Genomic DNA, 16303 nt, shown 5'->3' with positions numbered 1-16303 from the left:
ACAAAGATCAACTGCGGACTCCCCCAGGGTTCCTCCCTGAGTGCCACCCTCTTCAACGTCTACATGGCCCCTTCGCGACCATCGTCGGGTACTATGGACTCCACATTGTCTCCCTTGCCTACGATACCCAATTGATCCTCTCCCTCACCAACGAACCAATAACCCAGGAACAACTTCCACAGAGGAATGAAGGCTGTTGCCACCTGGATGAAGAGCAGCTTCCTCAAAAGGAGCTTGGACAAGACCGAAGTCCTCATCCTAGGGCCCTCACCATCCGCTTGTAATGACTCATGGTGGCCCTCCACACTGTGCCCACCCCCACCGACCACGCATAAAACCTCAGCATCATACTGGACTCCTCGCTCACAATGAACCATCAAATCAAAGCTATTACCTCATCATGCTTCCACATGAACTGCACGCACTAATTAGCAGCAGACTCGACTCCTTCAACACACTCTACACTAGCGTCGCCCCGAAATGCCTCAGAAAACTTCAGAACATTCAAAACGCCACAGGCAGACTGGTCTTTGACATTCCCCACTGCAGCCACATCTCTGAACACCTCAGAGAACTTCACTGGCTCTCAGTCAACAATAGGATCACCTTTAAGCTCCCTACGCACGCCTACAAAGCCTTCCACAACAAAGGACCCGCATATCTGAATCACCACCTCTCATTCCACGTCCCCACCAGACAACTTGCTCCACCCATCTGGCCCCGGCCACCGTCCCTCAGATACACAAAACAAGAACTGGAGAAAGAGCCTTCTCCTACCACGCTGTCAAGACCCACCTTAGACAATCCCCGTCGCTGACCCAATTCAGGAAGGACCTCAAGACCTGGCTCGTGGACTGAACACCATAGCGCAGACTGATCAGCAGCTCTTCCCCCCTTCCACCTCCCTTCCCCCTCCCCGTGGCCTCCCCCCGCGCCTTGAGACTCTCACGGGTGAGTAGCTGCACTTTACAAACCTGGATTGATTGATTGATTCATTCATTATTCCATCTCAAAGAAAAGTAGCCAAAGCCTTGAATGTATTGTTACAAATTTAATGATATTAATCCATACTGCAGAATTACTTTTGCTTTCTAAGAAATGATGCAAACTGGTTAAACACAAAACTAACCAGGCCAACATGTTTTCCATTCGTTATTTCCTAATCGATGAAAAAAGTATAAAATCAGTTTCTTAGTGCAAACTGTCAAGGAATGTATCTACCAGAAATATAGATTTGCTACATTTCTGTAAAGCACAGTCCATCAGTATTGAATGATATCCTCAATGGAGGAATGCAGATTTACAGAGCTTACAGTTTTATCTTTTCAAACACAAACACATAGTATATGAGATGTAAAACGTGAGTGCAATCTGAATGATTCTTTGACATGTCTTAATTAATTTTCCTTGTTTTCAATGTTGACTAAAATAGGCACTGAAGCATGTTATATTTTTGGCAGAGAAACCAAAAGTGTGAGTCCAAGATATTCAATGCAATCCTAAGCCTCAGTATAAGTTTGATCCTCACTTCCCCTATTAATAGAATGGGCCGAATTGCAAGCTAGCCTATGCAATGGCATAAAACACTAAATGACAACAGTGTAGAGTGATGCATATGTGTTCTGTTGTGATCAGTGCTTTCTGTAAAACCCTTATCAGATCACTGGTACCAAAGCCCAGGTCCTACTTAAAATGTTTTATGGTACTCCTGAAAGGCCTTAATTGACTCTATCAGCTACTGGGACTTCATGACATCTTGTGGAGGGCTCACTGATTCAGTCCTTTTTGGTGTTTGTTTGTTTTTTGCTGCTGTCTCCGATAGTTGTGTAGAATTTCTGGGAAAAAGATCTATCAGTTCTGCTGAAAGAGTGAAACTCTGGAATATAGGTGGAAATAACTGCCAAGCTTACCACCTCTTCACAGTGTTAAGATTTCCTAGTGTCTGATGAGCTATTGAAAGATGTCACACCTACAAAATGAAAAGCTTCCTAGTGGCAGCAAGAGTTAGAAGAAGCATTAAAGAGCAAATGACAAACATACAGATCATGCAGACTCCATAATTGCAAAGAAAGATGTCAGACGCTAAAATAGAATATAACTCAATTTTTACACAAAATGCTGAACACGCCTCAAACACAATGGAGAGTGCTTGTCACTGGTTGAGCTATATTCAAGGTACTATGTGAGCTGTTTGATGAACACCTTCTCAAGAATATTAGCTAAGAATGGGGTTGTGGCAACAGGTCAAAGTCTGGATTGATCCAGAGAGTGTGTCAGGATTTGTAAAATGAGTAACCGTATTCCAGAATTGTTTGAGACATGTGGGTACTGTACCATCCAGAAAAAACACAGTGGGGCATATTTACAAGCACCTTGCGCCACTGGTGCGGCACGTTTTGTGACGCACCCGCGACGCAGTGTGCTGCTCCATATTTACAAGGACACGTAAAGCCACCCTGTGTGACTTTTCATATACTTGTAAATACAGACCCTTTTCACACAGTACCTTGCGTGAAAGGGGCGTTTCATGGGTGTTGCTGTGGGTGTTCCCACGCAACATCCATGGATTCTGCCGCATTCCCAGATTTGCAACCTTTTGTAAACCTGGGAATGCGTCGGAATCCTACGCCACCCCAGGGGAGGCATAAGGAGGCGCAGCAAGGAGAAATACTTTTATTTCTCCCCGTTTTTTCCTCTATGCGTGCTGCATTCTGCAGCACACATAAAAAAGAGAAAAACACCTCTTGTGATTGTTTTTGTGAAGGAAGGTGTCCTTTCCTGCACAAAAACAATCCTCTCCCAAAGAAGGCACTCTTGCACCATGGCATGACTACCAGTGAGCCAGCGCAGGGGAGAGCTCAGGGAGATGTCAGAATGTTGTAAATATGGCGCATCCCTTTGCTTTGGAAGTAATGCAGTGCAGCACAGCCAAATAGCTTGCGGCACCATGCTGCGTTACTTCCTTGTAAATATGGCCCATAATTCTTTCTCATGCTTCCCTTAACTCTTCCCGTCTATCCGCTCCCTGCCAATGCTCCTCCGCGGCGCACACATGCTGCCAGATGGTGAAGCTAGGAAATCAACGTGACAATGCAAGAAACATTGCACATCAAGTCAAGAGCAGTCAATCTTTCAGGGTCAATAGTATTGCATGTTATGGGTCATGTGAATTGTAACCCTATTGAATGAATCAATAAAAATAAATAGATCACACTACACCATGTATAGTCCAAAAATCTATATCTAAAGAAAAATACATATATAGTTTTTCTGTTTTTTCAGACACTGACAAATCACTCTTAGAGCAGCTGTGAGTTGTCATTCCCTTCCAGACGGTGTAGTGGTGAAGAAACACAAATGAGCGTATTTTACCTACCTGCCTGATCACATAATTATAATCTTGTTTACCCTAAGGGACATTTACCTCAAAGTACATTTACAAGTCCATGTTCCACAGACAGACGAGAGTGGTACTTTGACGCCTTAAAAGGATATTTAAACCTTTGTTTTCTTGTTTGAGATTGAGTACTGTTCATATTCCTCTCCCCTGCTTCCAAGTATCAAGAGAGTTACTGTTTCCTTAATTTTGCTCTTCTGACGATGACACTATAAATGTGAACGTTGGATGTCAAAACATCAGCATCATTTTCACCTTTGGCCTACACACACGTTGTAAATGCAACTAGTATGAATTCGGACAGTAACTAATCTCCCTCTATCAACTTGTAAACACAGCATTCACTTAATCTTTTAGTCCATGTACCTTTCCTTCTCACTATATTGAAGCTGTATCACTTGAGTGCTGCACTGTCGCTTATTCACATTTCTATCACCAATGTTTGGTACTTATGTTTTTAATATGGAATGTATTTTCAATTATAAGTTGTTGGACTATTCATGCCTCTAATGATTTATTCAATAGGGATACACTTCCTAGGCCCCATAACATTTAATATCGTTAAGAAATTACCCCAAAAGAAAAACTGTCCTTGATGTTTGTACTAATTTAAGTTACAGCAAACACTGGGTCACACAACATAGCTGCCAGCTTCGCAATATTAAAATCAATGGGCCATATGTATGAACACAGAATGGGCAAAACCCTTTGATGCATCTGGCCCAATGTTTTCTAAACTTTTAATGTAGCCAGTTGCCTCTATGGATTTCCCAAACAATTAATTCGCCAGTAAGACATTTGCGAAGCACATCCGATTTGGCTTTGCAAATGCTTTCTTAAAATGATATGTCCTATTGCTCTGTAGCCGGAATGTAGAAAGTTAAATTTTTTAATCTTCTGCTTTTTCCTTTATATTTCAGAGAATAGAAGGACATACAATTAGCAGTACTCTAAGAATGTTCGGGCAGTCCATTTCTGGTGGCATTGATGCAGATGGGAATGGATATTCAGGTGAATAAAACAATGCTGTTTTCTCATGTTGGTGTCTGTGCTCTTGAGGCCTGACTTTGTCAATTAACAATGCACGGGTATGATATGGATGGCAGTTTAACTTGAAGAGCATATTATGTGAGCAAACATCAATAAATGATGGTCATGTATACTTTACTTAAGAGCTGTTTTTTATCAAATGTGCCTATACCTTGTTTAGTTGCACCAAACTGTACATTCTGATTTTATAGTATGGGCATGCAAACCTTGATACAATGGTGTGTTATCACAAAACAGTGCAGTCCACCAGTCATTTGACCATAAATGCAGCCAATGTAAACACTGGCTGAGCAAAAAAAGCCCTCTTATCCTTGTCCAAATTGAGGAGGTGGCAGCATGTCTGCTCCTCAGCCCACGTTAGGAAGACGTTTTCCCCCTTCTGTTACAGTCACTCTACACTTTAGGAAGAAAAGAGAGAGACAACACTCTACTCTTGCCTTTTGGTAAGATGGGATAGTTTTTAATACCATCCTATGCCCTTGGGTAAGGCAGTGGAGTTGGAGGAAATACGCCCTCCTTCAGCAAGGAGCTTTTGGTGAACACTTATCTCATTTGTGGGCAAGGTGGCAGTTCTTACAACACAGTGCCTCAGACGGTTGCTGGAGACTACCCCTGCCCAGGGGCAAGTGGTGGGAATTAAGCCGTCGATGTTTATGACTTAAAGTATTGCAGATTTGGTGTAGATGCCACCGGTCAGTCACTTATTGGTTCCAGTGCTCACTTTCTATCTCCTGGCTTTGCTAAAGCATTACTGTGCTACCTTGTTTGGAGTGGGTGGTTTCCGCTGGTGTGTGGCCTACTATCATCTAGGCTCTCATTTTTCTTGGGACTGTCTTGGCTCTTTATATAATGTAACACAAATGTTTCTGTGGGGTTGAGGTGCTCTGGGTGTTGTTGCCACGTCCTTCTCTTTATTGCTTCGGCGCTAATGGCTGAGGGACTACAGTGGTCACTGTTTGTTTTCCCTTCCCCTTCCCTTGGTTGGGCAGTACTGTTCCTTTTATGTTTGACTTTGATGCGTAATGGTATTGAGTACTGCCCAGTGGTTGCTTTCAGCATCCATTAAGGGTTTGGTTGCTGCCTACTTTGTTACATTGATCTCCACCCGTCATGCTCTACTTCCTTAGAAGAGGCATATACACTTCCAGGGTCATTTCTCCCAGTCATCTCCTACATACTTCTTTTGCCACCATATTTCGCTGAAATCAGAATGCATTGAATGTCAGGGGCATTAACTCTCTGCAAAAGCAATGTAAGGTACATGCAGAATTGTGCCTTTGGAAGGCACACATCGTCCTTTTACAGGAAACATATTTAACAGCCGTGGAGCTGTCCAAACTACAATCCAGGTGGAAGGTACAGGTGTTTGTAATGGGATACATCACTTATGCTCCCGGAGTAGTGCTGTGGATTAAACCTGGAGTACCATTCAGAGCAGATCAATCAATCAGTGACACTTATAAAGCGCGCTACATACCCGTAGGGTCTCAAGGCGCTGGGGGGGGGGGGGGGTGCCGCTACTGCTCGAACAGCCAGGTCTTCAGCTTCTTCCTGAAGGAGAGGTGGTCTTGGGTCAGGCGCAGGTCGGTCGGGAGGGAGTTCCAGGTCTTGGCGGCCAGGTAGGAGAAGGACCTTCCTCCCGTAGTCGCTCTTCGGATGCGGGGGACGGCGGCGAGGGCGTGGTTGGCTGATCGGAGGTGGCGTTTGGGAGCGTAGAAGTTGACTCGGCTGTTGAGGTAGCTCGGGCCTTGGTCGTGTAGGGCTTTGTGTGCGTGGGTGAGGAGGCGGAAGGTGATTCTTTTGTTGACGGGGAGCCAGTGAAGGTCTCTCAGATGTCCGGAGATGTGGCTGGTTCGTGGGATGTCGAGGATGAGTCTGGCTGAGGCGTTCTGGATCCGCTGGAGTCTCTTCTGGAGCTTGGCGGTTGTACCGGCGTAGAGTGCGTTGCCGTAGTCCAGTCGGCTGGTGACGAGGGCCTGGGTGACGGTCTTCCTGGTCTCGGTGGGGATCCACCAGAAGATCTTCCGTAGCATGCGTAGGATGTTGAAGCACGCCGAGGAGACGTTGTTGACTTGCCTGGTCATGGAGAGGGAGGAGTCCAGGATGAAGCCCAGGTTGCGTGCATGGTCTGTCGGTTTGGGTGCGGTGCCCAGGGCGGGAGGCCACCAGGAGTCGTCCCAGGCGGAGGGTGAGGAGCCCAGGATGAGGACCTCCGTCTTGTCCGAGTTCAGTTTCAGGCGGCTGGTCGTCATCCACTCGGCTACCTCTTTCATCCCTTCGTGCAGGTTGGCTCTGGCGGCGGCGGGGTCGTTGGTCAGGGAGAGGATCAGCTGGGTGTCGTTGGCGTAGGAGATTATGCTGAGGTTGTGTTTGCGTACGATGGCCGCGAGGGGGCTCATGTAGACGTTGAAGAGGGTGGGGCTCAGAGATGATCCTTGGGGGACGCCGCAGATGACTTCGGAGGCCTCTGACTTGTACGGTGGTAGGCGGACTCTCTGCGTTCTTCCGTCGAGGAAGGAGATGATCCACTCCAGCGCCTTGTCCTGGATTCCGATGTTGCTGAGGCGCCGTACTAGGGTGCGGTGGCAGACCGTGTCGAATGCCGCGGAGAGGTCAAGGAGGATGAGGGCCGCTGTTTCTCCATTGTCCATCAGGGCTCGGATGTCATCGGTGGCGGCGATGAGGGCGGTCTCGGTGCTGTGATTGGCTCGGAAGCCGGACTGTGATGGGTCGAGGGATCCGTTCGTCTCGAGGAAGGCGGCCATCTGCTTGTTGACGGTCTTCTCGATGACTTTGGCTGGAAACGGGAGGAGCGAGATGGGGCGGTAATTCTTGAGGTCGGTGGGGTCCGCTGTTGGTTTCTTGAGTAGAGCGCTGAGTTCGGCGTGTTTCCAGCTCTCAGGGAAGATGGTGGTGTCGAAGGATGTGTTGATGATGTCCCGCAGGTGGGGTGCGATGACAGCGTCGGCTTTGTTGAAGACGTGGTGAGGGCAGGGGTCGGTCGGTGATCCGGAGTGGATGGAGTTCATCGTGCGGATGGTGTCTTCGGTGCTGATCGGGGTCCAGGCGTGGAGGGTGGTGGTGGGGGGTGGTTGCTCGGTCATGGTGTGCGTTGGTTGGTTGTTGAAGCTGTTGTGTATGTCCGCGATCTTGTTGTGGAAGTATGAAGCGATGGGGTGATGTCGTTGTTTCCTGCGCTGGGGTTGGAAAGCTCTTTCACGATGTTGAAGAGTTCCTTGCAGTTGTGTGCGTTGTTGTCCAACCGGTCCTTGAATGCTGTTTTCTTGGCGGCGCGGATCAGCTGGTGGTGTTTCCGGGTGGCAAGTTTGAAGGAGGTCCTGTTGTCCGGTGTTGGTTCCCTTCTCCAGACTTTCTCGAGGGCTCGGCAGTTCTTCTTGGAGCTCTTGAGTTCGTCGGTGAACCATAGGGCCTTCTTGCTGCCGGGTCTGCTAGGCGGGGTCCTCAGTGGGGCGAGTTCGTCCGCGCAGTTGCTGATCCACTTCGTGAGGTTGTCGGCGGCCTGGCTGGGGTTCGCAGAGCTGGCAGGAGGGTGCTGGCTCAGGGCGGTGGCGAGCTGGTCTGCTGTGATCTTGTTCCAGCTTCTGCGGGCGGCCTGTTGCTGGTGTTGGTGGGTCGTCGTTCTCTTGTAGGTGAAGTGGACGCAGCTGTGGTCCGTCCATTGAAGCTCTGTGGCGTGGCTGAAGTCGATGTCTGTGCTGGAGGAGAAGACTGCGTCGAGTGTGTGTCCGGCGAGGTGGGTGGGGGTGGACACCAGTTGCTTGAGTCCCAGGTTGGCGAGGTTGTCGAGCAGGGTGCTGGTGTTGCGGTCGTTGTTGTTCTCCAGATGGAAGTTGAGGTCTCCCAGGAGGATGTAGTCAGCGGAGGGGAGGGCATGCGGGCTGACGAAGTCGGCGATGTCCTCGCTGAATTGCGTGCGTGGTCCCGGGGGTCGGTAGATCAGGGTGCCTCTGAGGGTGGTGTTCGGGTTGGTGTGGATCTGGAAATGCAGGTGTTCTGCGCTGGTCAGGGTGTTGTCGGTGCTGGTCGTGAGACGGATGGTGCTCCTGTGGATGATGGCGATGCCTCCTCCCATCTGGTTGGCGTTTCGGTCCCTCCGGACGATCTTGTAGCCCTCCGGGATGGCGATGGCGATGTCGGGAGCTGAAGAGGCGTTCATCCAGGTCTCCGTGAGGAAGGCAACGTCAGGGGCTGTGGTGTCGAGCAGGTTCCAGAGCTCGATGGCGTGTCTGTGGACGGAGCGGGTGTTGAGCAGGATGCACTTCAGGTGGGTGCTGCTGGTGTTCGACTTGGCGGGTGCTGGTGCGAGGATGGTCCGGATGCAGGTGAACTTGCAGGCGTGGCAGCTGAAAGGTCCGTGGGTACGTCGTGGAGTGGCTTGATGGCAATCTGGGAGTCGGCCGGTGTTGAGAGCGGTGAGGGTGGCGGCGGAGTACGTCAGGCGGGTCGGTCGGGGTCTTCGTGGGCCAGGGGTCCTGGCGCTGGTCGCGATCCGGTCGCGGACGGGCGCAGACGGGCTTACCTTTGGCGCGCCTTCGGCGCACAATCGGCGCGCCCGCTGCGCGTTCGCACGGTCGCCATTTAAGGCCAAGTGCGCGGGTGGGCAGAGCAGCTGGGAGGCGGGAGCGGGGAGGGTACAGAATGGAAAAAGGGGCGGGGAAAAGCGGCGGTGGCGGGAAGGGAGGGCGGAGGGCGGCGAGGTAGGCGGACAACAAGGAAGGAAACACCAAAACACGGGGAAAATGGAATAAAAGCAAACAGGCACAATTTAACGACAAAACAAGGGCAAAATGAAAATAAAACAAAACAGGCACAATTTAACGACAAAACAAGGGCAAAAACAACCGCAGCGGAGGCAGCCGGCAACCGGCAAACGAGGCAGCAGCGAGGCAGAGGGCAGGCAAGGGGCACACGCAGCAGCTGGTGGCCGTGCGGCGCGGGGGTGTCCCACAAGTGGGTCACACTCACCTGCGTCGCACGGTCGCCATTTAAGGCCAAGTGCGCGGGTGGGCGGAGCAGCTGGGAGGCGGTACATAGGGTACATATTGATACTGATGAGTGTTTTCTACTTGTAGGGGCATACTTAATGAACCTGAATGTCTTTTACGAACCATGCAAAAGACTATTCGCCTTTTAGTCCCACATAACTGCTACCATGGCAGATTGGCCTAGTGCTTCCTTGATATTTGGAGGGGATTTAATCTCTGTCCTCGAAACTAACTTTGATCAATCAATACCTCCATTTCCTCAGCCTCTGTGGCGCTTAATACCACTTATCTTCGCCAGTGGCTAACCCGCTGGTTCTTGGATAATACTTGGTGCCTTAAATACCGGTCATGTCAGGAATTGTCCTTTTATTCCCCAGTCCATGAATTACACTCACATCTAGAAAGGTTAATTAGCTCTTCACCTCTCTATACGTTATTATCCCCGGGTCCTCTATGACCATTTCCCCTAACTATGGAGCTGGCTGGGGGATCTGCAGTTCTCATTTCTCACGTGGAAGCTTTCAGCCACGATGTTAGAGGACATAGTCCATCTCCAGCCATTAATCAAACACATTGATTGCTTCTTTCAGGAAAACACTGGATCCTTCTCCTTCCTATTTATTGAGAGGGAAGCTTTTAAAGTGGTCACAAGAGGGCAAAACCATGGTCGGTGTTTGCAGAGTGCTTCCTCAAGATGTTTAATTGAACGAAGCCTCCCTTTCACAGATGGAAAAGGTTATTGTAACCTCCCCGAAAAAATTGGATGATCTTCGGGTGGTGCAGGGCGATCTTTTTCACAAAATGGAGCTTCTCCCCTGTCATGACTGTGGCACTCACATTGCCAATACCCCTAATGAAGGTGACAAATTCAGCTGCCGATTGGTGCGGCTGTTTACACATCGTTATGTGGATTCCATCCTGCTCACCATCTTGCTTGCCATTTCTCTGCCTTCAGGACGCACCGCCCATACCCAACTGAGTAATAATTCTGCTTTTCATGTTAACTTTATTGTGCTTTAAGCACCCCTACCATTGATATCAGACGCAAGGCTCAACCGTTTAATCACTGGTACCTCCCTTCCCTGCCTCTCTCAAGAGGCTTGGCTAGCCCTAGATGATTTAATTACAACCCAAGAGATTAGCTCTCTTTTGAAGGATCTCTCTGGAGGAAGGGTCCTTGGAACAGATGGCCTACTGGCTGAGTTCTGTGCCCAGTTCTCCCATACTCTTACAAGATATGATGGACCTTGCTGCGTACCACCCATTATCCATAAGATTTTGACCAAAATACTAGCCTGTTGTCTACTTCCAATATTGCTGGATATAATTCATGAAGATCAGGCTAACATCGTTTTAGGCCGTAATACCGACTATGGCACATTAAAAGTTAGTCTGTGGCTCAATTTCACAATGCAGTCTTCATCACATTGGAACTAGAGAAAGCTTTTGTTCATTACATTGGGATTGTCTGCTCAAAGGGCTGTGATTGTTTGGCATAAGACCCCGCTGGAGGAAGTGTATACAGACTCCTGCAGCTCTTGTGAAAACTGGCAGATGTTGCTCAGCCTCATGGCTCATGTATGGAGGCATCAGGCAAGCCTGCCCTCTGTTGCCACTATTATTTGCCACTATTATTCACCATGGTTACTGAGCCTTTGGCAGCCCACCTCCATCTTCATGGAGCTTATTGGTGTATACCACTCAGAGACCAGACCACGTGATATAATTATACGCAAACGATATCCTGTTTAATCCCGAGATGCGAACATTGACTTATCTATCTTTGCATAGGTATTTTTAGACTTTTCAACCCTCTTGGGTATTAAGGTGAACTGAGCGAAATCTTGTATTTTTTCCCCTTCAATGAACCTGCACACTCCCTCTCCAACTGCAGCTGGACCTCAGTCTACCAGTTGAAAGGGTCACATTTCTATATTTAGGAATCAACCATTCTCCAGCTTACCTGTGGGATGGTAACTTACATAAAGCAATGAGAGCGTTCCCCTAACAAATACATTTTTGGGCATCTCTACCTCTTTCAGTAAGTGGGGGAGTAGCCTTGGTGAAGATGGTGGTTCTCCCCATCTTCTTTACTATTTTACCAATCATCTTCTCTTAATCCCCTCCTCCTTCTTTAATCAACTGAATTCTACCCTGACCACCTCTCTCTGGTGCCCTAGATGTTGCAGAGTAGCCCTCGCTGCTTTTAAACTTCCGTTGGAGGTGGGCAGAGTAGCCCTCCCTGATTTTGAATGCTAATTACCTAGCAGCACAGCTGTAGTGGGTGGCCCATTGGCTCTCTGGGCCCTCTTTATGAGGCAGGGCAATCAAGGGCTGATTTTCAAGACAGATTATTATATTACTTTCTGTTCCCTTCCACCCATTTGAATTTTCAGTATTGAGGTATTCACCCCATTCTCAACATCCGATTTAGCTCGAGTAAACAAACTAACCAATGCGTGGAGGGCCTTTGCCCCAATCTCCCTCTGGTGGGGTTATTGACCAAAACAGCCCGCTTGAAATCGGGAAGACCATGGCATACAGTGGGACTTTCCTCAATAGGTGATTTATTTCTTACAGGTAAATTGATGGACTTTCCCACTTTTGAAGACAAATCTTAAACCTTCTATCCGGGCAATTTAACATCTATGAATGAATTAGGAAATCCCTCTTCACCCTGCTCTGAATATGTGGCAGAAACCTGGGGTAAGCTTATCAGATGGTTCTACAGGGCCTTCTTGCAACAGGCTGATAAAACCCGGGCTCCTCTCCAAACTGTCTGTAAGACAGATGTAGCCAAAATATTTTGTGTCTCGGACTGGTCTAAAATATTGGCATAACCGCATAAGTTATCCTGGGGGGTGGGGGGCCTTCAAATACAGCACTTATCTTGCACCAGCTAGGATCAATAAAACTTTCCAGGCTCGGCTGGAATATGTCCCCGGTGCTCACTACCAGACATAGACCTTCACTCGTTGTGGGCCTACCCCTTGCTTCTGACTTACTGGGATAAAATGTTGCAGACATTAAACTCTGTGACAGGCCTCAAACTCGCTTGACAGGGTACTCTTCATAGTATTCTTTCGCCCTGTTCTACAGAGGCTTGCAGTTAATTTCCTGTATCTTGCCTTGCTTCTGTAAGTGGGCCCACTCACTCATATCTGCGCAGCCCACTGTTGTTCCTGGCAATGAGTGAATATTGGAGTTCTTCAATGGGACCGCACTCTGTCTGTTCCACCAGGTCCCCCATTGCCCTTGGCTTACCCTAGATGTGCAGTGACTACTGCTCCACTCTCGGATCTGGGAGCTGCTCATGCTGCCATTTCCCTAGTGCTGCTGGGATCTGGCAAACGGGCCCATAGGGGGAGCAAAGGTATTACCCTGGACTGGATCATTAACATAGGGGGCAATGGGACCACCACATACGACTACACAGAGAGCACCTTCGAAGCCCCCACCCCCCAACCATGACCGACTGGTAAGTGGTGCTGGATCCTCGGATGTGGTAGCTCCTCCGCTTTCTATAAGTAACAAACTTGATTCTGCTTTGGCAGCAGTGGAGAAGATTGGTACTGCTCTGAAGACTATGCAGACCTCCCTAGAACGCAAAATAGACACAGGGAACCTGACGCTGCTTCATGCGGATCACCGCAAACTTGCGGACTAGGTTCGCACCACTGAACTGACAATTGAAGAGCCCCAGCTGTGGACGTGAGAAATTGACTCTTCAATGCGCCTGATGGAAGGGTGAGTTGAGTCCCTCCAGCACCGCATGGAGGATGCGGAAGGCCGATCGTGCCACAACAATGTGAGAGTGTTGGGCCTACCGGAGGGTACAGAGGGATCAGATCCTGTTACCTATGTGGAGCAATGGTTGTGACTGCTGTTACCCCAGTATACATTTTCACAGTTCTTCTTGGTGGAGTGTGCCCACCGTGTGCCGGCACGCTAGCTACTGCCGGGCTCCAACCCCAGACCATTCCTGATTCACTTACTACACTACAGACACAGAGATGCTGTCGTGCGTAAGGCACAGAAGCTATGTGAAATCACAATGGCAACGGCAAGATAATGTTTTTCCCATTCTACACTGTAATGGTTCAAAAACAACTGAACTCTTTTCTTGCAGTTAAATGCCAGCTTCATGAGCTAGAAATCCGGTATGCCCTCCTCTTTCTGGTGCGATTAATGTTGGCGTTGGGCGAAAGATGCATTTCTTCAGTTCCCCAAAGGATGCATGGGACTGGTTGGAGGAAGCAGGGCACTCCTCAGTAGACTGCCCTTACCAGACTGGTGCTGCGACTTGTGCTGGGGCAGCTTTCTGGTGCCGTGGTAGACGTCTCCGGACACAATACTGTCAGTTGAAAAATGCACCTGATTATGGCCCCAGAGGGTCGATATGTCCTGGTAAAAGGATGGCTTGACAGCCGCTCAGTTCTTCTTGGTTCCATTTACGCCCGACACTGATCAGACCACATTTTTCCACGCTCTCTCAAACACTATCTAAATGGAGCGATACACCTTGGCTTCTTGGAGGAGACTTTAATAGTGTACTGTACTGAATACTGCCCTCGATCGCTCCTTCCCCCCCTTTACCTGGCACAACTGCAATTTCAAATGCCCAGGTGCTGACTGATTGGCTCCATCAATGGCTGCTGGTCAACTTCTGGTGTCACCGTAACCCAGCTACAAAGTTATATCCATTTTATTCTGTACCATACAACCTACATGTCTTTATTGATAGATTTGTTGGAGCACCATTGTTGCTCCCTTCTATTACACATGTTGAGTACATGGGATGCACTTACTCTGATCACAACCCTCACCTTTTGCAACTACATTGGGAAGCCACCCCACCTCCCATCTGTACATGGCGCCTGCAGCTTGCACTGTTGGAAGATCTGCCATTTAGAGCTTTCCTTGGGTCAATGATCACAGAATACTTTGACAACAATATTAGCATGTTTTTCACATGATTACTAGAATGGGAAGCCTTCAAGGTGATACTGCAGGGACACTGTTTAGGTATACAGGGTAGCATGAGGCAACTGATTAACAGAGAACCTGATTGGAAAGTCCACTTCTAGACATGGAAACTCGGGCATCTGATGATCCCAGGGCCATGCATGAGCTGACGAAGCAAACAAGTTCCTGTTTTGGGAAGATTGTGTTGCCCGAATAATACTGCACGCTTGGCTCATACACATGCCACAGCAGCTAGAGCTGGTCAGCTTCTGGTGCTGCTTATACGGTAGGATCAGCCACTATGCCCCATGACTGCACTACAAGCTGTTACAGATACCCTCCTTTATAAACAGCACGCTATCCATGATGAAATAACAAATCACTATTCGCAGGTGTACCAGACGGTTACAGATGCTAACCTGAAGATTTGTGACTCCTACTTTGCTAACCCAACACTACCTGCAATACCATGGAACAGAAAGTGGACCTAGATGGACTTATTACACTTTTCGAACTTAACGAAGCAATAAAGGCGTTGGCTACTTGAAGGTCCTCATGACCTGATGGTGTTCCTGCAGAGCGCTACAGGTTTATGCATTTCAATTGGCCCCACACTTATTAATGTTTTACGGGGAGGTCCTGTCGTTTGGTTGTTTTTAGGCATACCAGAGAGAGAGACAACAATCATAACCTTGTCCAAACTGAATAAAGACCTACTACTCATAGACTCCTACATACCACTGGCTCTACTCAATACTGATTATAAGATCCTTGTGAAAATTATTGTGGATCATTTGGCACCCCTGGTTGCATGTTTGGTCCACTCGGATCAAAATGGTTTTGTCCCTGATCACAATCCCTCTCTGAATTTACGAGGTTTCATTCGAGTCATGACTTATGCCAGCCATGCTTGGCCTCATGCTGGATGTCTGGTCTTAGACCTTGAAAAGGCCTTTGATTCCTTGGTATCGGACACCTCTTTATTGCACTGTCCCGATATGGCAACGGTCATCGCTTTTTGCACTCAGTAAAATTAATATACACTGACCCCTTAATCAGGGTCAAGTCGGGCCCCTCTTATCAAACGCCATTTCCATTCACAATTGGTAATGTACATCCGGGGTATGCATTGGGGCATTCCATTAGGAGACGGAGAGCGTGTAATATCTTAATATGCAGACGAAATGCAACTTTACATCAGAGACATGCACAACATTCACAGCACTATTGCTTCAACTTTAGCCAGCTTTGTGGCCATTTCCAGGGTTACTGGTAAATAGGGCAAAATTGTGCCTATTCTCCTTTCTTCCTGATGTCCTCAATCTGGGCTTTACTCTCGAAGGGGCACAATTGATCTGGCAGTGACACACATTTAGGTATTTGGTAATTTTGGGTGCGGGTGTACCACTTCTTGTGTGACCTCTTCAATGGTAAAGTCACTCATGCAGTAACATCACTACGTACTCAGGTGGCTTTCTGGCGCACACTACCGGTGGTGTTAGCGAAGAGGTTGACCTTGTTAAAAATGTTGATTTTGCCCTGTCTTCTGTATTTCTTTGCCAAACTTCCTGTTTACATCCCTGTGCATTCTTTCGGGCATTTGAGTAACAGATTCTGGAGATTATTTGGAGCAAGTTGCGTTGCAGGGTAGCATTAGTCAAACTTTGCCTATCCTCAAATGGAGTGGGGCTGGCTGCTCTGCATTTTGAATAATATTACCTTGCTGCCCAAAGCCAGTGGATTTCCAGGTGGCTGGTGGACTTGCAACAGTCGGACACAGCCTCATCTTCTCCTTATTGGAGCTTGTGATCTATTTTGCATTTATTTCACCCCTGCACGCCAGCGTGAGTGCCTGCCCCTCTGTTGTTAGGGGTTGTGCATTGTT

The 16303-nt window shown here is 48.3% G+C and overlaps 1 protein-coding gene across 2 annotated transcripts in view; it reads left to right on the top strand.

The window, feature by feature from the left end:
• ITGA4 (integrin subunit alpha 4) overlaps positions 1 to 16303 on the top strand; it is a 628337-nt gene that overhangs the window by 379462 nt on the left and 232572 nt on the right. For both annotated transcript variants that reach the window (XM_078681473.1, XM_078681474.1), the window contains one exon: positions 4318 to 4408. In XM_078681473.1, the coding sequence (XP_078537599.1) occupies positions 4318 to 4408 (91 nt within the window). The remainder of the gene's footprint in view (positions 1 to 4317; positions 4409 to 16303) is intronic.

The sequence above is a fragment of the Lissotriton helveticus genome, chromosome 3_1 (genome assembly GCF_964261635.1).
Source record: "Lissotriton helveticus chromosome 3_1, aLisHel1.1, whole genome shotgun sequence".
Classification (NCBI taxonomy): domain Eukaryota; kingdom Metazoa; phylum Chordata; class Amphibia; order Caudata; family Salamandridae; genus Lissotriton; species Lissotriton helveticus.
Note: the sequence above shows the minus strand (reverse complement) of the source record. Positions and strands in the feature narration are given on the sequence as shown.